This window comes from Populus alba, chromosome 18 (assembly GCF_005239225.2).
Source record: "Populus alba chromosome 18, ASM523922v2, whole genome shotgun sequence".
Taxonomy (NCBI): Eukaryota; Viridiplantae; Streptophyta; class Magnoliopsida; order Malpighiales; family Salicaceae; genus Populus; species Populus alba.
Window position 1 is genome coordinate 11177448 of NC_133301.1, and position 26560 is coordinate 11204007.

The 26560-nt window shown below is 31.6% G+C and overlaps 1 protein-coding gene across 7 annotated transcripts; it reads right to left on the minus strand.

Annotated features, from left to right (window-relative positions):
* Positions 1-15290: 15290 nt before the first annotated feature.
* On the minus strand, positions 15291-21757 carry LOC118051571 (replication protein A 32 kDa subunit B). 7 transcript variants are annotated; one of them, XR_012168610.1, is made up of 12 exons: positions 21574-21755; positions 21256-21360; positions 21061-21158; positions 20863-20904; positions 20390-20467; positions 17687-17765; positions 17481-17558; positions 17319-17398; positions 16105-16170; positions 15832-16022; positions 15624-15672; positions 15291-15523 (listed from the first exon to the last, which is right to left on the minus strand). XR_012168610.1 is itself a non-coding variant. In XM_035062236.2 (10 exons), exons 1-10 carry the CDS (start codon positions 21679-21681, stop codon positions 15938-15940), a joined length of 804 nt encoding a protein of 267 aa, XP_034918127.1. In that variant the 5' UTR covers positions 21682-21757; the 3' UTR covers positions 15768-15937. The 7 variants fall into 7 exon arrangements, 2 of the variants coding, with proteins under 2 accessions (XP_034918127.1, XP_034918126.1); XR_012168609.1 differs by having other exon boundaries at positions 15624-15716; XR_012168608.1 differs by lacking the exon at positions 15624-15672.
* Positions 21758-26560: the final 4803 nt, after the last annotated feature.

Consider the following 26560-nt stretch of genomic DNA (forward strand, 5'->3'; position numbering starts at 1 on the left):
TATATATCACGATAAAATCCAACTCTTCGATAAACCAATAATTTTTTTTTTCTATATATTAATTTTTGCCACAAATTCAACGATGTTTATTTTGCTTTTAAGGTACCAAGTTATCGACAATTTTTTAGTTATATATTCAATTCTCATTCTTGGTCTTTATCTAACCATTCTAGATCACATCACATTTCAATTTCACATACCCACATTACTTTTATAGTATTTTTTAATATCAAACAACTTTTAATCATAATAATACATAAGCTTAACTAAAATTTATCACTAAACATGCATTGCAAAATTGACATTAAACATTCAAAATAAACACAGATAACATTATTATTATTTTTTATTTTTTTTCTAGTCAACATGCTAACCTAAAGATTATACATAAGTATTTATACTATTTTAAGAGTTCACAATCTCTGTATTATAAGTTTACTAATTACATAGTATGAAACACATATTTTATTACGAGAAAACCCCAAAATATCAAGAGTGAGTTATAAATTATAATACTACTAACTAGCTATACTTACAACACGCTAACACCAAATGCTCCTTTCTGACCTGTGACATACCTGTAAGTGTATCATTATTTAGATAAAATTTCAATCCATTGTTTGAATATTAAAATTTATTAAACATGGATTCACATTTTTTCTCTCTCTCGAAATAGAAGCTTAAATTATCACCATCACTTCATGACATTTGTTATAGTACTTTTTCAACAATTTACACAATTGATTCTGGTCTTCCTTCCAACACTGGTATTTCTGATTACCTGGATGGTTATCAACAATCCAGATACCTCTCACAACAACCAAATAAATATAGTAACCCACACAATTATCAACAATTTGGCTAACCCCTTACGATAACCAATAAATTCAGTAATCCACTTGATTACCAACAAAACCTGTTAGAAAAGAAAAACACTAAAACATTTAAGAATAAAAGATTCATAGAAATTGAAAAGGTGAACACATAAAATTTTCCAATAATCTCATCAATAAGTGAGTTGGTTTTCGAACAAAACAAATAAAATGAATAATATATAAATACTTGATGTGAATTTGAATTTTATATATAAATAAGTCCAATAAATTATGATATGAAATGTAATCAATTATAGTGAAACATTTCACATTTCACATCACTATTAGAAAATTTTAAAAGAAGAAATGAAAACATCGATGAAAAAATATTCCATTGTAGTTTACCAATAGAAACTGTGATGGAAAATTTCTGATATTAATTTTAGATAAAAATTATGGTGGAATAAAAAAATTTGCATTGGTAATGTTATTGGCATTGCTAACATGTCAACTTACCTATGAAAATTTCATCGCAATTTTAAAAGGAATTAAAACTTGATAGTCCTCTCCCTTTTCCCTTTCATCTTCTTCTTTTAATTCATTATAGCAACTCTCTCTCACCCCATTTTAAAATTTTAACAACCCCCTTTACAAATTAATCCACCATAACCCACCAGTGATAACGTAACATCTCTCTAAAAGCCTAAGCTTTCCTCTCTTGATTCCATTTCTTGTCAAGCTCCACTTCATCAAGTAAGCATATTCATCCATTTATATTTTAAGTTAGTTTATTAAATTTGTTTGTAGTATTTGTAATTTTCTTGTATATTTAAGTATTTTACTTATTTTATAATGATAATTTTTTATGTTAATGTATGATTTGTATTTTAGAGTTTGTTTTGGATTTGAAAAAAATAGATTTAATTTATCACTTGTTAAAATTGAATGTGATTTTATAACTTAGATGTGTTAGAATTGAAAAAAAAATGGGTAATTTAACAGGTACCAATTATTTTGTGTCAATTTTATGGGTTAAGTTGGTAATTTGGGGGAAATTAATTTTGTATGGAATTGATAATAATAATAATTAAAGGTATTAACTTTGGTTTAATAAGTTTGAATTGAAGAAGTGATGGATAATTAGTTGGGACCCAATTAATTTTAATTAATTATGGATTTTGTTAAAAATTTCAGAAAAATTAAATTAATGTGTAATTTATAACAATTAGGGCATTAATTGATGTTATTTATTCTTGAATTGAGTAAATAATGGGTAGACAGTTGGGCACCAATTATTGTTTTATCAATTTTATGATTTAGTTGAAAATTTAGAGAAAATTTGTACGGAATTGTTAACAATTTGGGCTTAAGTATATTTCAACTTATGAAGTGTTTGATAGTTTTTGGATTATGAATTATATTTTTCTAAATTTGAGAAATAGAGTTCCTTTGAATTTAAAAAAATAACGAATTATTAAGTTATTAGTTAGTTTGTGTAGGTTAATTATGATTTATTTTAAATAAATGATTGAATTTGTTTTTGATAGTATATTTTAATTTTTGAATTGTGTTCACTGTATCTTTTTAGGTACCACGTATTCAAGAATAAATAATTTCAAGTCTAGCAAGAACACTATAGTTCATCAAGTCATAATGTTGATGATCTTGTTGTGAATATAAGAGATGATTATAAAGAGGTACCTAATATAGAAATTAACAACCAAGGCTCAACCACTAAGAACAAGCATCTCTTCGTTGATAAAGTCCATTTTCAAGTAAATGGATTACATAATGGAAGGGCAATTTCTTTATGTAATTGTTTTGTCTTATGATATTATTTATTTTGATTGAGTTATTTTAATTTTTATAATCATATAAAAATTATTTTTTTTAAAATTGATTTTCAACTTTGTTAATATTAAACCTATTTGTTTCATCACCTCTACGATGAAGTGTTCATTTTAAGAAATGGAGTTAACTTCTTGACAATTTTGAATAGATATATATATATATATATATATATATATATATATATATATATATATATGTGTGGTAGATATTAAGTGAAGAAAGTTTAAAGTTAGATAAATAATTCTTCAATTTAAGTTATTAATTTTTAAAATTTTAAAAACTAATTGATGAGATTGTACAAAAAAATAATAATAAAGGTAACTCCAAGCTATGGATCCAATAAGTATTGGGTTTATAATTTACCTATAGCATCGGTCGAGAAATTAGGACGGGTACACAATTTTCAACTTAATTAAATGGACCACCAATAAAAGTATCAATGGATATAAACAGAGACATCAGCTAATTATTAGGCAGAAACACAGTCCGATACAATAGTTTGCTCGAGCAAATAAGAGGGCAGGCTCTACGCAATCTTGGATTTAAAGCGTATGGAAGACAAAAAGTAGATGCGCGTGGGAATGGTTTTCTCACGGAGGTGACACGTACGTAGCTGACGAATCCAAGGCGGGCGCAGGAATAGGAGGATAGCTGCAGGGTAAGGTGATGGGGGGATTTTGGTAAGAGAAAAGATGGATTTTCCTAATGGCTACCCGTATTCCTGCATGTCTCTCACAGGACACGTGTGCGTTATAATAATTATATCTTTCATCACACTACCCACACGTGTTAACTGGGTGTCAAAGATGCCAGGCATGGTTTAATACACAAGATTTTGATTAGCATCTTTTCTTTGTCGAGGACGTCGTGCCTAGACGGTGCCAGTGGCGGTGCTCTGCTGGGTAACGTAATCTATTGCAGCGTTGCCCAGCCTCTCAGATCAGATGCATTAACCCCCCCGCCTAGTTATTAGCATATTTTTGTAAATATGATAAAATAACATAATTTATATATATCACATAAAAATTATTAAATGAAAAGGAAAGAAAAAAAAAAAAAAACACAGATATTTCAACTTCAATTTCAACATTAATACTTCCAAAAATATCTCAAAAATATAAATATAATAACATCAAAAAAATATCATAAACATTGTCTCCAGTGAGTCATACTTAACACTAAAATCAAGTGAGTTAAATGTTATTTTTGAGTGGCAAGTGTAATCCATTTGAGTTTTTATTGATAATCCTTTTTATGTTGTTATATTAATTTTATTCGAAATATTTTTTAATGATAATAATGATATTATATTCAACTCTTTAATTCATCTCTAAGGTATTTTTTCTCTTTTTTTTTTTTTTTTTCTCATGTAAATTTAATATATTATTTTGGAAATCTCTCTTTTAAACAGAAACAAAATATAAATATCATATTTCTCAATCATAACAATATAAATAATGTTATTTCATCAATTCTTTTTTTAATTGTATTATTCTACTAATATTTTTAGTTTATTGCGCTAATTAAAAAAAATCATACACACACGCAATATATTTTATAGTATTTGTTAAAGATAGTAAGAACAAAGGGACTAACGAAGTTGACTGGAAAAGGAGAGATTTTTCCATGAGAGATTTATAATTGGGAGAGCATGAGAATGTGTATTTCTTAGTTAGGTGCAGGGGTTTCCAATTACTAAAACTACCCCGTCCATACGACTGACCTCTCAAGAAGTTTTGTTTCACATTTAAACTTGTAGCATCAAAGTGAATTTTGTCAAAAAAACCTTCCTTTTTTTTTTTTTAAAAAAAAAAAGAGTATTGTTTACATTAATACATCATATGCCACTCAAAAACATGCAAAAGTCAATAATATTGATTTGACTAATGAATTAATAATGTTTATATAATACTAGATTTTAAAAAACATGGAAAAAATATTATGTATTTATTATGGACATAGATTCATTGTACTGTGAATCACATTATATATAGATATAAAATATTTGCATTGTTGATAACACTATAGCGTTATAGGAGCATTGTCTTTACTGTTTTTTAGTCAAAAAATGCTACTGGGGTATTTTTTTTTTCTGTTTTTTGTTCCTAAAGCTATTAGGTTTGGCTAGGCAGCTGTACCCAATGCTATTGGGTTTGGTAGGGCTGCCAAATATTTCTATTTTGTTTTTGCCTCTTTAGATTTTTTTTATTTAATTTTTTTTACATACGATAAATAGAAAATAAATTGATGAGATATTTTTTATATTGTATAAAAGTTGAATGATGATAATTGTTTTTCATTTGAGGTTATGTTCAATTTTTTTTATTATTATTAAAACATGTTTGTTTTTGCCTTTCAAAAATGCTTTAAAAAAGTTGATATTTTTTTAAAAAATGTTAATTCAAATTAATATTTTTTGATGTTTTTGTATTATTTTGATATGATGATATAAAAAATCAATTTTAAAAAAATCAAAAACATGTTATCTCAATATATATATTTTTTAAAAATAATCATTATGTAATAATATAATAACTAGCATATTAGCTCTGCTCCACAGCTGGTCAATAATAATTTTTTTTTTCAAATGTAAAAATGCTTGAGTTGTGTTAAAAGTATGAAATGTATTTGTATCATTACCATCTTCAAATAAAGTATTTTCTACAGGAGCACCATGAATTGCTCATGATAGAGCAGCACCCATTATATTAGCAACTAGTTTCTTTCCCTTTATTTTTTGTCCTTTTAAGATATTTCTAATTTTATTTTTTTCTTTTCTCTTATTGAATTCTTTTTTTCATACTATAAAGAGGAAATAAATTGATGTGGCTTTTTTAGCCTCCCCCAGTCTCCTTAAGACATTTTTACTATGTTCAGTGCCTTCTTTTTCACTCTAGAGGCTCTTGTAGTCAATCACTTACTCGATAAAATACCTAATGCACCAACCTCTGATTATACCTATTAAGAATCTTTAGATGATCATCACTACTTTGCTTTTATTTCAAGACATAGAGACGCGATTTAGTTTCTTACTCTCTGGTGAAGAAAGTTAGAGAGTCAGGTGAGATTTTGTTGGAGGAAAGATTGTAAGGCAACTTTCAAAAGGTGCTAGTGATAGAAGAGAATGAAAGAAATGTTGGGTTCATATGCCATTAGGACCTAATAGTGTTGGGTCCAATCGGGCACCCGGACCCAATAGCGTTAGGTCCTACAGCCACATATCCCTTAACGAGTTTCCCTCAATATATACTTGCTTTCATGTAGAGATAAATATTTTAACAAAGGTACAAAGAATAACCTTCAATATAGATCTTCTTTAATAAGACAACATCCAATTATGGATCTTGTTAGCCTGATCGCTTCTACTTTATCCACCAGTAGCTCTCCTGTTATGAGATATTATATAAGCAAAAATCCTTCAATTTTTATTTTCTTCTATCATTTATATAGTAGCTATTGTTTATGTTATCTTCTATACATTAGGTTTTTTCAACACCTCAATACACATATTAATTGAGAGGTCGACTGGTCTAGCATTGGCTAGTTTTGAAAATATATTGGCTTTGTTATTTCTTCTCTTGTGATTTTAGAGATGGAGACTAACTTTTCATGATATTTTTTAAGTAGAGGTGGATCAAAACATTGTGTAGATATTTGATCATGAAAGGTTCCTTAGCTTTAAATTCCTCATTGCATTGTCTCATGACAACCTGAAAATTACTGTGTACCTAAAAAAGGTATCTATTAAAAGTATTTGTTAGGCTCAACCTAGCCAGAAAGGCCTTGTATTCAACTATATTGTTTGAGGCCTAAAACTCAAAATGGAGGCCATATTTGTAAACTTAACCTTCAGGGCTAGTCAATACGACTCCTACTTCACTCTCAATTATGGTTAAAAATCCATTAATATGTAGTACCCATAGATGAGAAGGAAGTTAGGAGTGAAGTTCCATTTTTTTTCCAGCCTCTTTAGAGGCGACTTTGTGAAGGAGCATTTTACAATGGAGTTTGCTAGGGCTTACCCTTTGATCACTGGTCTAGGTTGGTAGCTTAGGTCAAACTCTCTTAACTTTATCTCTTATTTTACCAAACACCTTGACAGGTCAGGCTTATAAAGAATCTATTGAATGGGTTGGCCAGTTAACACAATCACTTGATGTGCCTGAAAGTATGCTTTCAATTTTCTTATTGCACTTACCAAAGTTAGGATGGCATTTTTCGACCTTCATATACTTGGTCTCAACATTGTGGAGGACCTTGCTTGTGTAATAAATAGGCTTTTGGACTTTTTCTTCCTTCCATACAAGCACTATATTTACCGTCAGGTCTGCAACCCTAAGGTAAAGAAAAGATCTTCTTTTTTTCATGGTTACGAGAGGACTTTTATAGAAAAGAGATGAACTTTTAACTTTCAAAAACCTTCTAGAATTTAAGGGTCAACTTAAAATTGGAAATGTTTTTTTAGAGTTTTAAAGAAAGGTAGACAACGTTCTCCCAGGCTTGAGATTAATTTGTTCAAAGTTATTAGCCTTACAATAAGCTTTTGGTTATCTCCCATACATTATGATGGAGTCATGTTTAGTATAACTTGGATTTTTTTCGGTTTGGCACGATTTCTTCATTACTAACCAAGAAACCTAGGTACTTTTGTCCTTTTATTGTAAAAACACATTTTTATGGATTCAACTTCATTTCATATGCATTTAATATAGAAAAAAAAAATTTCTTGCAAGTCTAGAAGGTACTTGTCAAAGGTCATACTTTTAACTAGTTTGGCATCCATACCCACCTTCATATTCTTACCCAAATGCTCTTTAAATACTTTGTTTACTATGTGTTGATAAGTTCCACTAGGATTTTTTAGGCTAAATAACATAGTTTAATGGTAAAAAATCTCTCTGTCCCTTATGAAGATTATCTTTTATTCATCGTTTGGATACATAGGTATCTGGTTATACCTGTAATTGGCATCCAGAGAGGTTAAGTATTGAGTCTACTAGCCTATCAATTTTAAAAAGGGGAAATTTTTTCTTTGAATAAGCTTTGTTGAGATCAATGAAATCCACATACACATGTCAGTTTCCATTGGACTTCTTTACCATAACTACATTAGCCAATCACTCTAGATATATCACTTCTCAAATAAAACCAACTCTTAAAAGCTTGTCCATTTTTATTTTTATTTTTCTGAAATAGCTTTTTGTCTTTCTCTTTTATTTATTTTTTTAACTGAGGAGAAAAGAAAACTCATATTTAGTCGATGACAAACAACTTCTAGGTGGATACCTGACACGTCGAATGGTGCAAATGCAAAGTTATGTTTATGATCGTTAAGTCTTGTTTTACATCTAAAGTGGACTCAATCCTAATGAATACATCTTCATGGAGGATGACTTTTTTTCAATTATTTAATAGCTTTTTTCCTCACATCAATCTTTTATTTGATTCGTGGTGTTTGTTTTATCCACAATGTGTTTTTTCCTTTAAACACTTTATGGTACATTTCTTGAAGATCAATTGGTTCTTCTTTATAGTGATCACTCCCTTATCCATAGGAAAATTCATCACTAAATACTTAGTGTTGATTACTGTAGTTATCTCATGAAAAAAAGGTCATCCTAAGAAAACATTATATGCCAAGTTTATTTCAATCACCATAAAGGTCTTTTTGAATGTAGACACTTGGGGTAGGTGCCCATGGTCACGAGAAAGTCCAAAACACCCTCCACTAACACTCATCTCCCTTCAATCCATATCGGTGAAGTTTATACTGGAATCAACTTGGCGGTGTCCATGCTATTTGTATCGAGGCATCTTTTGAAATGATGTTCACTACACTTCCATCATTAACATGTACTTTATGCACATTGAAGTCACATAGGATAATAGAGATAATTAGAGTATCTTTATGGGGAAAATATCAATCTTTCTTCATCTTCATAAGTAAACAAAATGAGATCATGATAAGGATTTTGGTTTCTTAACATGAGCATATGTTTCCTATAGGTCTTCCTACTTCCATTATAGTCCCCACCAACTTTGATTTATCCTAAAATTATGTTGATTTCCAAGAGAGACTTGTTGGTAACTTCAGGACCTCTACTGTTTTTTTATGGTGATTTGGTTCTCTGTTTATAAGCTTCTAGAGATAAACTTTAGCCATAAGCCTTTTCATTTATTTTTTGAATGTGTAACTTTCCTTTGTGTCATGTCCTTTATCCTTGTGGAACAAGTGATACTTTTTTGGATTTCTTTTTCTTGCATCCCTCTTCATTGGTAGCAGATGCGGTACATTATCGTTTCATTTGATTGTGATTAGCACCTCTGTGCTTGTTGCATTTAAAATAGTTGTCATTAATTCTAGATACCCCTACCTATTACGTAAAGGACCATTGAGATTGTTTCTGAATATTTATGTGTCATAAAAAAGGGGGATGCTGATGTATTTTAGGGATTCCTTTTTATATCTATGAAAACACGGATGCCTCTGCCTATTTATGCTCACTTTCTCTACGCGATTGTAATTCTCTATAGTTTGCTTAACATTAAAAAGTCTTATATCTAGTAAAGCATACAATCATTCCTAAAAAGAGTAATTATGGACACCACTTATTGGTGTTTTCTCATTAAATCTTTTCAGGTAAGCATTGGTGTTTTCTCTTTCTTATTGGGTGATGGTGAGAAGTTTAGTAGAGCTTTTCTTTTCAAGCATGCTAGTACTGAAGCAAACAACTAACTTATGACACAGATCAATAAAGCTAACTATAGAGCATGGTTTTAAACTATGAGACCAAGCTCGGGTTGATCTACAAAAAGTGGTAGGGAGAATTTTACACATGGTATTGGTATTCTAGATTCTCAATTCAAGGTTGCTTCTAACATTTTAAGTGTGCTCTCTCGAATGACAGACCATCATAATTGTTCAAATTCATCTTTATGATGAAGAAATCTTTAGGGAGGCATGTGTTCAACATATCTTGGCATAATTAAGAGTCTCTAATATGTCATATGATATTTCTATTGCTTCTACCCTCTTTCCTATATGTTTTGTAGATTCTAAGCTACTATAATGAGATTTTAATGGAGAACATGGTTGTTTTCGGAGGTGTGACCTATAGCCTTGCCTCTTGATCTATAGTGGTCTTGTTTTGGTGACCTATATAAGAGCAATCCTCATGGTAATGAGATCTTCTTCTAAGAACGATGGTAGTGTTATGCCTATTTACCTCCTATTTGTTTTGCTTAGTTTCTTTTGTGAACAATGGTAGTGTTATGACTTTTTTTTTTTTTACCAGCAACATTATCTAATTGATTATTTCAGGAAAATAGATTTCTAGTCTTGCAGATTTGGAACTTTTCAATTGTAATATAATGGATAAATCTTGTTATTATCATATACTTGAATGCCTTTTGGAGATTCTTCAAATCCAAAAAATGAAATAAAAATTAGCTAATCATTTACGTTCTAGCTCTAGTCTTAGAGAGTGTTTGGCTCTGCGTTAGCTTCTGTGTTTTTTTTTTCAAACTCAATAATATAATGTTTGGTTATCTTTAACAGCTGTGTTTTGGCCATGGGACCCACAAAAATTTGATGTTTCACCTGCGGTTTTGCGCAAGCAATTTTTTCATGCTTTTCTTACACTGTTCATGTTAATTGCACTGTTCAATGAACAGTGCAATTAACATGAACAATGTACATTGATACACTGTTCACGAGTGAATTGCACTGCGTGAACTCTTTTTTTTTTTTAGTGTTAATTTTTTTAACATTTTTTTTTAAAAAAAAAACTAGTTTAGAGTGAATTAAATTCACTTGTAGTGTGATGTGAACAATATTTTTTTTTCCTGAAAAACTAGTATAAAGTGAATTAAATTCACCCACATTGTAATATCAATTTTATACCTGATAATATTTTATCTAATTTTATTACATGCTCAAAAAATTATGGAAACTGTAGTTCTTGTCGAATGTATTTCGTAGGGGTGAGCAAAAAAACCGAAAAACCGATTAAACCGAGAAAACCGGAAAAAAATAACCGAAAAAACCGAACCGAAAAAAAAAACCGATTAGAATTTTTAAAAAACCGACCGGTTCGGTTCGGTTTCGGTTTGATAAGCCTGAAACCGAAAAAACCGAACCGAACCGAACCGGTTCAGTTAAAAAAAATACTATAAATACCTTTTCTAAATTTTTAACCCTAACACTCCCCCCTCCTTCTACATCTAGCAGCCGCCCCACCCCCAGCCCCCACAAGCCACAACTCTCAAATCTCAAATCTCAAATCTAAATCTCCCACACTCTCGTCCATCACTTTACAAAACTTCATGGCCAAATCTAGACTTCTAATCATCTAACAAAACTTCAACAAGGCTTCAATCTTCATCTTCAAATCTAACAACCCAGGGACTGGTTTAGTGTATGCTTCAAATCTTCATCTTCCTCTTCAAGGTTTCAGTGTTTGTTTCCTCTCATCGTGGTTTTGTGTGCTTTTTTTTTTTTATAAGGTTGACGCAGCTCCTGTTGTAATTCTTGTAAGGCTTAGAAGAAAGATTAAAGCTTTGTACATCATGGGTTTGTAATTTTTCGCTCTTGTACATCATGTGTTTGTAATTCTTGCTGTCTTACCAGAACTTTGTAGTTTGCCGTCCCATGATAGTTTTCATGAAGCTTATGATGACGGATTTGTTGTTTGTTGAGTAATTGGGCTTTCGAAATTGTGGGGTTTGTAGGGAAGAACGAGAGGGAAGCTGGAGAAGCTATAGAGAAGATTGTTAAAAAAACCCGGTCGGTTTGATATAGGTTTTTCCGGTTTTTATGTTAAAAAAACCGAACTGGACCGAACCGAAAGGTTTGAACCGGTTCCGGTTCAAATTTTTCAGTTTTTCAAATTTTTATTTTGGTTACTTTTTTAGATAAAAACCGAACCGAACCGAAAATAATCACCCCTAGTATTTCGTATGTAATGAAATTGTAGATGGTTTCATGGAATAATAAAAAATATTTTATATAAAGTATGATTTATTTCATGATGCAATAGCAATAGTTAAATCCATAATATTTAAATTAAAAATCATCAATATTAATATATATTTTTTAAAATTATTTTATAACCTCAATTTCAAAAGCATTATTAACCAAATATATTAAACTATTTTTTCTTCAACCTCAATTTCAACTACAGTTTTAACCAAACAACTATTTTTTCAAACCAACCTCAATTAAAAATAATTTTTATAAAAATAATTTTTTTTCAAATCACAACTACCACAGTTACTGTAATATCAAACACACTCTTACTTGTAAATGCTATTTCGGTAGAGATCCACGGGTACTCCAACTTGTAAAGGAAAAGGAAGAACAAAAAATACAAAAAAGGGAAGAAAAGAAGACGAAGAAAGAATTGGCAGGAAACGTTTTTGAATTGTGCTAACACAAAAGAATACTCGCGTAACAATGTGCCTAACACAACCACATGCAATAAATAATTGCTCTAATAATGAACCATATTTATTTCGAGTAGTGGTATGCGTTTTACTTGAGAGATGAAAATTTGTTTGTCCAGCTTTCCTCGAGCACGAATGCTACCACGTCAGGTCCAAAGACTCCATAACATTCTGCCATGATAATCCTTATCTAAATATGATAAAGGGGATAAGATTAGGTAAGAAACAAGATCCCACCACTTCTAGAAGCGCCACCTCCACCGCTGCGGAGGCTATGGCCACATGTAACACAAAGGGTTGTCTCATAGTGACTCAGAAGACACAGACCAAACAACAAAGCACGCAGCCGATTAACCAAACAGCTAGACAACCAAAACCCGCGTGAAAAGAGATTAGGTAATATCACCAGGCGGCCTCAAAACCCGGCTTGATGATAGTCTTAAATAATGCTTTTACTCCAAGCAAAGTCGCAAAAAGATGGTGTTTTTCCAAGTTAAAATGGAGATTATTGGCGGAGCGTTCGGCGGGAGTGTGTTCCCATCTTCACAGTAAAAGCTAGCTAACGACGGAAATATTTAAATTCATGGCCATTTTTGGTTCCTGGTCAAACTATGTTTAAAGTAACATTTGGTGTCAGTGAAACGAATCATTCCTCACGTTCGCTTAGCTTAGCTTGCATTTCTTTATTATTAGTTCATGATCACAACTCACATGACATCTTTTGTATTTTATTTGGAGGGATTTTCCCTCCCTCTCCTCTCCTCTCTCTCTCCCCCTCCCTCTCTATCTATCTATCTCTCTCTCTAGCCAGAGACCTTTGCTGTAATTGTTTAGATTTTTATCAAATTAAATGGTATACGTTCGTGTATGATTATAAAGGAGCATGGCCATGGACCCCTCGTAGGTTCGTTATGCTTATTCTGCGCCATCCGATTGACAGACTCTTGCAGTGTTACAGGACAGAGTCAAGATTTGTGAACTCGTTGCCATAGGTTTATGCCGACACAGGCTTGAAAAAATGGATTCATTTATCCACCACCTTTTATAAATGTGCCCTTTTATATACCGATTGTTAATACCTTTTGGGCATAAAATATATAGTTCAGTTTTCTCACTGTAATTTTAGGTTATTTACTCTTGGGAAATGCGATATAAATTGTGTTTTATAAAAAATTAATTATTTTTTGTTAAAAATTAATTTTTTATATATATTTTGATGCATTAATTTTAAAAATAATCTTTTAAAAAATAAAAAGTATTATTTTAATATATTTTAATATATAAAATAACCACAACTATATTTTCATTTTAAGCTATAAAACATGTATATATACACACCGTAACTGTTTATCTGCTTCCCAATGGTGCCTTTCTGGTCATGTCAGAATCTTCTACAAAAACGGAAAGGAGACCCAATTTGCATTATCTTCCGTGGGTTGCAGTTTAATTAATTAAAACAATTATATAAAAATATTTTTTCCCGTTACTTAACGGGAAAAATAAATTTAATATCTAAATCTTGTTTGATAATCACTAGATAACATTCTTAACCATAAAAGGAAAAAGCAAATTACTAGGTCTAGTCTAAACAAACCCTAAAATTCCAACACACAATAGAAGAGTTAGCTCCTTTAATAATATATTCTAATTTATGGAGAGAAAAAAAAAAGGAAAAAGAAATGTTGATCTTTTGATTGAAGCTGGGAATTATTTTTCAGAGGCACATAATTTGCAGTTCCTTGTTGTTTAGCTTGAAAGGCCCATCCATGTATATATATCTAGGGGCAAGAAAAAATAATTTAAAATCAATTAAATTTAAAAATTTAAAAAAACAAAATGAAAAAAAAACCAATTAGAAAATTTTAAAAAACATTTGGTTTATTATGGTTTTGTTTTATAAAATTTAACCTGAAATAATCAAACCAAATTAATTAAAATAAAACTATAAAAACCAAGAGTACTATAAATTAAAATAATTTGCTTTTAGCCATAGATTTCAAGCAAACCAGCCATCACCACCTCCCCCACACCCAACCTTTAATCGGAATGAACTGGATATAAGAAAAAAAAGTGACAACACCTCCAAATGACAACCTAAGTGATAACAACTTCTCAAGACAAATAACATCTCACGACTAAGCTTATTTGAAAATGTAATTATATTTATTTTTTAAAATGTTTTTTATTCATAAATAAATCAAAATAATATATATTTTTTAATTTTTTTAAAATTATTTTTTAAATTAATATATCAAAATAATCTAAAAATACCAAAAAAATTTAATTTAAAAACATAAAAACAGGACAAATATAACACCACCCACACCACCGCTTCTTTCTCATCCTATCATCAATAAAATTGAACCCTTCAGTAGCGCAACCATCACCTGCTTTTCCAACCCGTGACAACACCACCAACACAAACCCATTTCCATCTCCACCGACGTTGAGAAACACCACACACGAACTTCCATCTCAACCGACAATCATAACTCCAGCCACTCCAACCGAAGCCTCATCCATTGCCTTCTCCAATCAGCGCTGCTCCTCAAAACAAACCACAACCCAGCCAAACCACTATGCCTTGAGCCACTAACAGATGCCATCTATGAAAAAAAATAAACGGAGATTGTTACAATAAAAAATAAAATCGATTGTTTTGTTTGAATTTCTCTTGTTTGTAGGTAATTAGATACAACACTGCCAACACAAGAAGAGAAAAGAGAAGTCAATTCTGATCCGTAAGATTTTTTTTCTATCGGCGATGACGCGCCACCACTATTCCCTCACATCCAGTGCATTCCAGCATCTTCTCTGACTTTTCAGACCAATTACAAGGCTTTCAAAAGCCCATTAAAAGTCCATAAAGCCCAGAAAAACTATATATAGATTTTTCTAGTTTTTGACATAAATTAATCGGTTAATCGGTTAGAATCAATTTCAAATGGGTTTCAGTTTTAATTTTTTTAAAGTAATTTGGTTATTTTTTAAAATAAAAACCAAACCAAACCAGAAATAATCACCCTTCTATATACCTTATTGTCATTTATTATTATTAATAATTTATTTTTTTTTGTAAGACATGTATTTACCCATCCTTGATTCTACAATTACAGCCAGGCCGAGGGAATAAAGGAAGCTCTCATGGTCAGTCTACTTGGGCAAAATTAACAACTGGAATAAGACAAAGGCTGTAACTTGCTGTTATTAAACAAGTTGCTTGTAAACAGTCTGATCTGAGAATGGTCAAAGATTTAGGGCTAGTGCACGTGCCCTCTCTCAATTAGAAGACAACTAGCTCGGTTGCCGGGGCAGGGCTACAGAGGTAGGCTGTAGTATTGTTGGCGCACGTGATTTCGAAAAACCCTATCGGTTCACACGTGCGGCCTTCCAGAAACGCGTTCTGTCTGTCCCTGCAGAAACAAATGGGTTAGTGTTCTCAAGACCCACCAACCTCTTCCTAGTAATATTTTCTCGTGTTTAATTTTCTGTGCAATGGAAGCTTTCTCATACAAACACACTGACAAATCTGGGACTTGAACACGAGACTGCATCCTTTGCCCTTCATTGGGTACGATAGAATGGCAGATTACTGGACCGTTGGCACTGTCACCGTACCAAGGAGATTAAATGGGCTCTATATAACTATAATATGCTATATCACAGCAGGACTCTTCCTTCATTTCATATAAACAAACGGAAGCACATTCCATGGACAAACCTTACACAAAGTGTGCTACTTTTCTCAACAATGCTGAGGATGATTAGGGAAACAAATCCCAAATACTTCCAGGGCCGCATGACCATTAGCAAAACATATAAAGATATCAGGCATTAACAGTAGACTTATAGTAATCATCGTTGATTGTTGTATAAACGAGGCCATTGTCAACCAGCATCTGTAGTTCTTCCCTGTCAAAGAGCAAGGAGGGGGATGTTAGCAAATTCCTCTCTGAAAGCTGACACATAAGAGGGGGTGGCGGGAGAAAGAGACTTGAGCTTATTCATTGGAATGTTTAGCTGACGGGCAATGACATCATAGTGAGCTCCCTCGGTGTTCCTAGAGAATTGAAGATCACAATGGGTCAAACAACATATATAATGAGCATGCAGCAAATACATGAATAACAATAAAGCTTGACTATTGGATAAACTTTATCGTGCCGAATCAAAGCACATAGAGTCCAAGATCTCATTAAGGATCAAATGCTGTTACCAAACAGAAAAGGATGCATGTCTGCATACAGACATGTTCAAGCATAACTCGCATCTATTACACAAACACAAGAACTTGACTGCACATTTGTGCAGACAAGAGTGCAGAATATTGTCTTTGGACGAACTAACCATTCATCTTTTATAAATCTACACAAAACGAATCATCTTATTTAAACTTCTATGGTTTATTAATAGTGGGTTAAACAGCATTGAGAAAATTATGTTCCACTGCACGTTATTACAATGCATTAAATAGAAGTGGAGAGTTCATACATAATCTGTAATTACATGAAATTAATCAAGTAAATGGTATTTGTGGATGCAGAACATATTGATAGGCATACTAATTTCCATTCTCTATCCAGTCATATTTTGACCACCTCATAGAAGCTGGTTCACGGGATTGGCATGTTCTATGTTTTTTTATTTGCTTCTTGCAAATTGTTACTAGAGTTAATATTTGTAAGCAGTGGTGCATTACAGGAAACAGGGGTAAACAAGGGAATTTTAGTTTAGTAGCTGCTAAAAGTTGCCAAGAGGCTATAGCTATTCTCCCCTTATAAATTATCACGGACCCTATTGTAGTTATGACCAGCTGACCACTTGCCTATAGATTTTCCTGGTCGCAAGTTCAAGTGTTCAATTAAAGATTTCAAAACAAATAAAACAATTAACAAGCGAACACATCCAAATTGTTATATGATGTGCTAGGTTAAACTGAAAACGCAACAGCAGATAGAAGTAGATATATAAGAAAAGAGCTTAATGAGAGTTCAACACCATGAAGACAAGAAAATTCATTGAAGAGTTGAGTAGTGCCATGTTTAATGAAAAAAGAGACATGAATTCCCAGCACCATTGGATATGTGGCACTGACACCCATCATCTGTGGGTCACATGTATCCAATGGTTTGTGTTCTATTTCATCTAGTAACATTCATTAAAATAAAAGTTTCACTTCAGAATTTCAGGGTATCAAATGTAACTTACAGATATGCAGGTTGCTGCAAGAAATTTAATATCATCTGACTAACATTGTTCAGTCCATCAGCACTGGAATACACAGATGACTGAAAGAAGAAAATTTGAGCACCAATAAAAAGATCACTCAACAAGTCAGCAAAACAATATTCCCAGGATGAGATTGATTACTTGATATGGAGGGGCAGTTTGGTATCCCTTTAAAGGGATACTTGTTGAATTTGCTACTGGGGGCTGAGAAGTGACACCCTGAATTTAGTGGTATGAGGTCATATCCAGTAAGAAAATGTGGTGCACAATCAAAGCTACTGTATCGTATCAATTACAAAATCATACCGGAATAAACTAGAGCATTATTGCAATAAATAGACCAATACCCGTAACCTGGTATTGTAGAAGTGGACATATATGCACTCAATGAAATGGCCTGGAATCTCATTAAAGTCAGTAACAGGCCTGAAAACCACACAAAAAGTCTGAAGTTAAGACTCTACAAGAGAATAGTCACGTTAATAGTCAGAAAAATAACACATAAATGCTGGAGGTTTTATTCAGACAAATAATTCAACTAGGAAACAGGACAAACAATTGTCACCATGATAGCTTTCTTTTGTCAAAAGAGGCAGTTTTTCATTAATTAGATGCATGAATTAAGCTATGAAAAAGGAAGTCCAAAATGGGAATCTCTTGTCAATGGATATTAATACTAACAAACAAAAGAATGTCACTTTGATATTTAGATGTGAAAATGTAATAATTTTACTTTGATTTTTTAAAGGTGAAACATTGAGAGAAGGTTTTGAGGGCCAAAAGAATAGTGTTGAAGTGGTACTGTGCAACGACCAGTTTGTCATCTTTTGCCTAGACTCGAAATTCAAAACCAGCAATCATGGTCAGCCACTAAAGAATTAAAATGGAAACACCATTTCTGACAGTAAACTACTGAGAACACCATGCTAAGAATAGTCAAAGCCCATGCATTCAGACCAGAAATGCAAAATTGCTCGATCAAGACACCTAACCACACAACTTAAGATGGGTTGAGTTGGCCAATAACAGAGTTACTACTCAATTAGTATTCAGTATAATTGCAATAAAAATGAAAATAAACCCTCTCAAGTATATATATTTGTTAGGATCTCTCAAGTAAAGGAAGAGAGAATAGAAAGTACACGGATGGGGAAAAGTCATACATTCAAGTTAGCCTAGGAGCTCCAAACAAGGCGAGTCCACAACACCTTTATTATCCTCATGCAATGAATTTCAATGAAAAGCTACCTGAGAGAGCGCCTCATGAGTTGGCATTAAAGCAAGTGCCTAGTTGAAATACTTCTTTTTCTGTTGGATTTTTTTTAACTGATTTATGTTTTGACCTATTTGTCCATTTTTTAATTTACCACAAGAAACAACTTAGGGGTATTTTTGTAAAAAAACAAATATTAGGGTAAGAGAATAAAAAAATTAATTAAAACGGGAGACACACAGTCATGTCAAGGAAGGATGCTTGAAGAGAAACACCAGCCAAACTTTGCATTGAACAGAGTTAGAGAACAACAGCACAAGTACATAACAAGAAAGCATGGATGAAGATTTTTTGAAGATTAATGAATAAAAATGATGATATTTAAGTTTGCTTTTTAATCTATTGGCTACTTAATACTTTAAATTATCTTATTTTGTTTCAAGGGTGAAAAATATAGCTCTATATGACCATGTTATGGAATTCTATATTTTATTTTTATTTTCTAATGATCTAATCTTAATTTGGGAGGTATAAATTTTAGATTTATATAATATAATATTATACACTTTTTTTTTAATCTATAGCATATTGCCTTGGTTCATTTGAGCAAGCACCTAGGGCGCGCCTTGGGCATTTTACAGGCTTGGCACTTTTTATCACCTTTTGCCTTTGACAACACTGTATTCAACACAACAGACAGCATTGTTTTATCCAGATGCACTGCAACTCTCTTACAAGAAACAAATGCTGCAACTGAAGATTTGAGAATAAGTAACATTAACAAACTGACTTCTCCCATACAGTTCCTGATTCAAATATACACATACTGCTTACAGACGCAAGAAAATAATAATAAAGCCAAGTCAACCTAAAATTTGTTGTTTTCTGCTTGCCATAACATGCAATGCATGAAAATAGTTTGTATTTGTAAAATTGAATGACTGCAGATCCATAAAAAGGAGCAAGGCAGGCAAAAGGGGTGAAATATGCACAAGATCAAATTTGTACAAAGAGGCTCGGATGCTGGTTCCAAAATTGTACAAAAATAAATCATCTTTACTCAGTATGTTTGGCACTAAGAAAATATGATAAGTCAATGAGTATCTGGTTGCCTCCAAATTTCTTTGAATTTAAAGGGTATTCCATTAGATAAAAAATGTCAGAAGATCTATAAGTAAGACAATATGGGTATTGTCTTCAAAGAAATGCAAAAGTAAAACAGTTTGCTTAAAATGCTATTGCTCCTGTACATTCAATTGAACAAGAACACACCATTTTAGTGCAAATTTAAGTCAAAAAGGGAGAAGATGAGCTCCTAATCTCAACACATCCCTTAGAACGACCCACCTTAGTCCTAATAAATCAGAAGGATGGTTCCAAACTATTGTTAAAAGAATCACATTGCAGCTTCTCCTATTTTTTTCAAAGCAACTGCCCTGAGGTTAGGAAAGATCTTTTCCCTGGTAATGGAACTTTGAAATACAAACTTAAGTAGCATCCATATAGGGATAGTCTGGACAAACTTATGTAATGACTTGAGAATTATTACGTAGAGTAAGTTGTGCAATTAAAATATAAATAAAGGTAACTAAAAAAATTCAAATTGCGAGTTAACCAGACACCTCAATAGTAATTAGATCATATAGGATTTCAAAAGATGACTGACATAGAAATATAATAATCAAACAGCATGTAGACAATTTATAGGCCTATATCTTATCCAACAATGACTTAATAACTATAGAGTAGCAGGCATTCTGTGCTGGGTTGCAGGTCTACTTTGTCCATATTCATGAAAAAATAAAAAGATGAAAGAAAAGGAAATACAAATGCATACCTAATGGAGAAGACATTCAAGAACCTTCTGCCTTGCAGCCCTCTCAAGTGTCCATGAACACGAACATACATGCCAACTCTACAGTAAAGGTAATTAAAATAGTATCAAACATATTAATTTAATTGAAAAAAGATGAGGTCACTTGAAAATCTATTTAGGTGTTAAACAATTAGTTCAGGAATAATCTTTCATGCTCATCTTGGCTGCTGAGGTTGAAGGAAATCGAAAAAAAACTTGGCATCCTACACCAGCAATTTCCATTCCAAGCCAACATGCAAAAAAATTTCAAGCTTCCATTTATTTTCCTCACACAACCTCAACAGCCCAACATGCACACAATCTTTTCACTGAAAAACATGATGTGGTGGAAAATTACACTTGGCAAAGAAAATTAATTAATCAATTAAACTATAAGCAACAAGAATTTTAAGAAAGGGCAAGTAGGCATAGTCTGAGTGCGGTACAAAACATACAAGATTTCCCCCATTTGTTCTGTATCGAAGCTTTCTTGAACCCTGTACAACATGAAAAAAATTGCATTATAGCCACAATATTACTAATTTAAACACTAAACACAACTTAATCAAATGGAACACTAAATAACCCCACAGTGCAATTCCCCGACACGGAATTTGTTTAAAAAAATACAGCAAAATTGAAAGGAAATTCACCATTTGGTACATTCAATCTGTCCAGTGCCATCATCAACTAAAAAAGTGTACTCGCTGGCCTTGTCTTCCTTGTGGGAGACCCTCCCCAGAATTGTAACCTAAACAATTTTTTTTAAAGAAAAACCTCATAATCCAATTTAAAAAAGAAAGAAAGAGAACCCAAGTCATTCTAGTGTGATAAAAACAAAACATTACATTGTTAACTTCAGCACCATCAATGATGAAATTAGATTCATCATTACTTGCTAGGTTGCTTATCTGCTTCACAGTCAGCGGAAACAAGCACCGCGCCTCCCGATTCTGTCATTCAAAAGTAAAATATACAAATAAAACCCTAATAATCTTCTTATGCTCCCACGAACTACAAGGTATAGCTAATTTTCCTAGGTTCAGGAAAAGCATAAACCAAAACCCTGATCTACCGTTTATTTAAACAGAAAAATTAGGAAATTTTCAATTTATTTGATGATCAAAGTAAAACTGAGTAAAAAGACAAGAGAAATGAAAAGGTACTTTGGAGATGGAGGAGGAATCAGAAGGAGGTTGAGCGGTTTGAGTAGGCATGAATCCGCCGCCCATGAAGGCTGCGGCGCTTCCATCGAATTGGCTGCTCCCATACATTTTTATGTCTCTCTGTCACAGCCTCTGCTGTTGCGTTTTCTGTTTATCATAAATTTTCTGTGTTAGCGTCTCAAAGAAGCCTGTGGTCATTTATTTACAATTTTACATAGGTGCCACTTTCTCATCCTTCCCGCCATCTTTTCTTTTTCTTTTTTTTAAGCGCCGGTTTGGGATTGCAGCTTAAAATAGAAATTGATCAAAATTTAAATGTTTTTATTAAAAATAATTTTTTTATATATTTTAATTGTTTTAATGGGTTGATTGTCAAAAATAGTATTTTAATATATATATATATATATATATAAGTAAAAACATATAAAAATAATGATTATCACACTTTTATACACTTCTAAAAGATTTTGCAGCCAATAATAATCTTCAAATACTTGTTAAAATAATAACAAAAACAAATCATTGGCTTAACCAATCATAAGATATCTACATAAACAAGTTTTTTTTTATTTTTTTTATTTGATGAGATTTTATAAGAAAAAGGTTTTTTTTTTAATTTTGATTTGATTTAAATTTATATAAAATCAATGATTTTTCAACACAGGCTAGCATTGAGTTTTGATGTAAACCTATCCAAGTGAGCTTATTAATTGCTAGTATATTGGTCCGCATTTCACATTGAGTCAATAATAATTTTTTTAAAATATAAAACAAATATTAAGGGTATAAAAAATATTTTAAATGCATTGAGTTTGATAATCATGTCAAACTTATGAGTTCGGAATTTAACGACATGCCAAACCCTATAAACTTAAGTTTAGCACTCATGTTAGTCTTAAGACATTTGGATTTAATTGCAATTCCAAACATAAGATACTTGAATATAATGGCCAAGACCCAAGCCATTAAGTCTAGCAATAAAAAAATTTAAATAATCCTTAAAGTATCATAAACAAAAATGCTAATTAATTTTTTATTTATTTTTATATAAAAAAAAATAATTAAACTATTCTTTAAGTATCCTAAATAGAAATTCCTAATTATTTTTTTAATAAATATTTTTATTTGATATAAAAAAAACATTTAAACTACCCTTAAAGTATCCAAAACCAAAATGCTAATTAATTTTTTTTTATTAAAAAAAACATTTAAACTACCATTGAAGTATCATAAACAAAAATGCTAATTAATTATAATTTTTTTTATTTTTTATATATAAAAAAAACATTCAAATTATTCTTCAAATATCTTAAATAGAAATTTTGACTAATTTTTTTTAAAAAATATATTTTATATAGGTTTTTGGGTTTGTTGTCCATACCAGACCCAAGAAGATTTGACGTGTTTGTTCAGACTCAAGGTGTTTGGGTCCTGCAACCTTTATAAAACCTAGACAAACAACAAACAAACAAAGGACAATTGCACATTTTAGTTGTCAAGAGAAAAAAAAAAAAAAAAAAAACAAAACAACAAAAGAAACATCTCGCGAAAAGATAAGATGAAAAATTGAAAGTGAAACTATTATTACAATCCATAGTAAAATATCTCTTGATCTAGAGTGATTTCCCCACACCAATTATTTTAGTTTTCTTCATAGCCCCAATCTCTCTTTTTTGGCATTGGTACAATCCACAATGGGGGTCTCTGACTGCTATCTACATGAATTGTTAATCACTTTATTTAAAAACTTTGAATTAATTAATTTTTCAATTGAACCCTCGACCTCACCCAATTTTGCTCCCATCCGGTTCAATGTGATCCACAATTTTGTTTGGATCTTGAAACTAGGTAATTAGACGGCATCTAGATAATAAATAGCAATGTGACCTATGCTCCGCGGGTTAAATATTTTTATTTACTATAAGAAAAATTATATATATAGTTTTTTTAATGTATTTTTGTATCTAATTTTTTTAAGTGAAAATAAAATATTTTATGCATACATATAATAAAATAAATCAAGAATTATATGTGCCTATAAATTAAAAGAAAAAAATAATTAATGATAATTAAAAATAAAAATAAAACTGAAAAAATTAAGAGATAGGTATAGATTAAGATATTTAATTTCTCAAAAAAAGACATTTACCCGATTGTGTTTGATAATTTTTTTAATTAAAATATTTTTTTTATTCAATCAAAAGATAATAAAAATAGACACCCACATTAAATTGCTTGAATAAAATAAAAAGGAAAGATATATTATGCAAATTTGCACATATTAGAAATATTGTATAAAGATAAACATTTTTTGTTTTAAAAAACATAGTTCATCCATACAAAAGATCACAAATATAAACATTTATAATTTTATAAAAATATATATCCAAAAAGGTTAAATAAGAAAATAAAAAATGAGAGATATTAATTTAAACATAAATGTAAAATTTTTTTTAAAAAAATACATATTAAAAAAGGTATCAATATAAAAATCAAAATAAGAAAGAAAAATAATAGTTGAGGTGTTGTGGACCCAAATGGGTTAAATAATTTTTTTAAAATTTATACTTAATATATGTGTGTGCGTGTTTGTTTGTGTGCATGCACGCGCATGTGTGTTAAAAAAAGAGGGGCCAAACAAATCCCTAACACAAAGATTGGGCACATGGGTGAGCTTTCAAGCCTAGGTTGCACGCCTGGCTTAGTTCCTTTTATTATTATTATTTTTTAAAGGTCATCCGTCTCTATTAAAAAAAAAAAAAAACACAAGCGACACATCGCCTTCCTAGGCAGACGGAGTGTCACCTACAAGCCCATTTTCCAGCCATCATTGCGGTGGCAAGAACTTTAGACCAATGTTTGTTTTGTCAAAAACCCCAATTTTAAATCATTTCAACCCAAAACCACCTAACTGATACCCTTTAAATACTCATAAACCAATTTATCAACTCAAAACACCCAAAAAAAGGATCAAAAACCTAAAATCAAATTAGTTTAGATTTACCTTTCTCGGCCTAGATCTATATATTTTTTTAATAAATATTGAGGCACCAAAAAACCGTCATCAAACACCTCTCATCTCATGAAACCCATGGACACAAAGCACTCTTCACTTTACTTGGTCACTAAGCGATAGACAACTCGATATGAGAGAAATTCTTCTTCCAACCCTTTTTCTGTTGAGAGAAGAACCACACCTTTTATAAAATAGATATTGGTCTTTGGGGTCCTCCGTTTACAAAATCAATATCTCCACTGGGACACACTCATCCATTTGATGGAACATCTATTTCCTTTTGAGCTGTCAAATCAGAGTACGGAAAACAAATTCCGTTTTGGTGGTCAGAAATGGCTTGAACGATAACCTTCTCTTTCATTGCAAGAATTAGGTGACTTCTCTCTTTCTCCTCTCTCAATCTAAGAACTGGGAAATAATACAAATAAAATTTGATACCAAAATTGATTTTTTAAAAAAATTAAAGGGATCTAAATTGTATAATTTGCTTTATTTTGAAAGTTTGAAAACCTATGTGTGTTTTTCTTGAAATATGTGGCATGTTATCCAGTTTAATGTCTTTTTCATTTTGATCTTTCTATCTCCAATTCCACCATTGAGTAAAAATCTAAAGCAATTGGTTTTTAATTAGGATTTATTTGCCCAAAATTAAACTTTAAGACCAAAATAAATTGCTAAAAAACACACGGGAAGTCCAAATGTTTTGTGTGAACAATGCTAGCTACAGTGTAAAACTCACTACTTTTAGTTTTATACTTAATTAATTAGACGGGGGAATCAATTGGGAAAATCATATGTTGAGGAACTCACTTTCACTTTTTGGGTTTTAATTTGTTTTTTTGTCACAGAATCTCTATGCTTATCTCTTATTTAAGAAGCAAACTAGCAAAGTAATTCTTCAAAAATATACACGTACAAGATTTCTAATTTATTATTGGATTATGGTTTCTCCGCGTAGTACTACCGATTGCTTAAATTTTGAATCGAAAATTTAGGAATTTTACTCTCAATTTCTATCTTGTCACATTATTTAGTGTATGAGAAATCATTGTCTTCATCATTCTTTCATCTTTCGTTTTCATTTATGAGAAACTAATCTTCCATCTTTCATCTTTCCTTTCAGTGTATAAGAAATTAAGTAGTTCCGATGAACCAAGGAGGCATGTTAATGAAATAAAAGGTATATATTTATAAGAATTAATTACAAGTTCGAATTCAAGATGAGGTTAAAAAAAAAAAAAAAAAACACTGCTCATTTCGAATCCCATGTATTTTATAATCTTAAAAAAAAGAAAAACCAACACATTAGAGCGACAAATAACAAATGACCTTTAACACTGAATTGCATTAAAAAAAAAATAGAGTTAACTCTCCTGGATAGCAGCAATAGTAGCGCAAGAATCATTCGGATGATCACTTGTTGATTCTACATTTCGGAAGTTCCATGGATAGATTCCATGATCGCAATCTTTTCGGCGATTTCTTGGATAGCAGCAGTAGTAGCGTAAGAATCATTCGGATGATCACTTGTTGATTCTACATTTCGGAAGCTCCATGGACAGATTCCATGATCGCAATCTTTTCGGCGATTTCTCGGCTTGATTAAATGAAAATGATGAAGAAAGTGAAGAACCACATGCATCATAAGTTGAAGGTGATGGCGTAAAATCAATGCAGGACCTGGAACCGTCACTTTCGTCTGTACCACTAGCAAAGCCAATATTAGTCTCCACAGGTTTGGCTTTCGATTTCTTACTAAGATAAATATTCTTGATTTTCTTTACTTTCTCCGAGCTCTTCAAAAATTTAACTTTAGCCCTCATCTGGAGAACGCTCCAGCTTGGAACAGCTGGTGGTAGCCCAAGTTGCATGTTCTTGATCTTCTTCACTTTCTCGAGGTGCCTCAACAGGTAAGCCAGAGGCCCCGAGTGGTGAAACGGTGGCGGCTTTGGCATGTTCAGGCCATGAACG

Excerpts from the sequence above, each read along its gene's own strand:
- LOC118051571 (XM_035062235.2), bottom strand. The coding sequence starts at position 21,681 with ATGTATGGGAGCAGCCAATTCGATGGAAGCGCCGCAGCCTTCATGGGC. Across the intron at positions 17,399-17,480 it reads AAACTGCCCCTCCATATCAA|TCATCTGTGTATTCCAGTGC; the intron begins GTAATCAATCTC and ends TTCTTCTTTCAG. Across the intron at positions 16,023-16,104 it reads ATTCCAATGAATAAGCTCAA|GGAAGAACTACAGATGCTGG; the intron begins GTCTCTTTCTCC and ends GCTCTTTGACAG.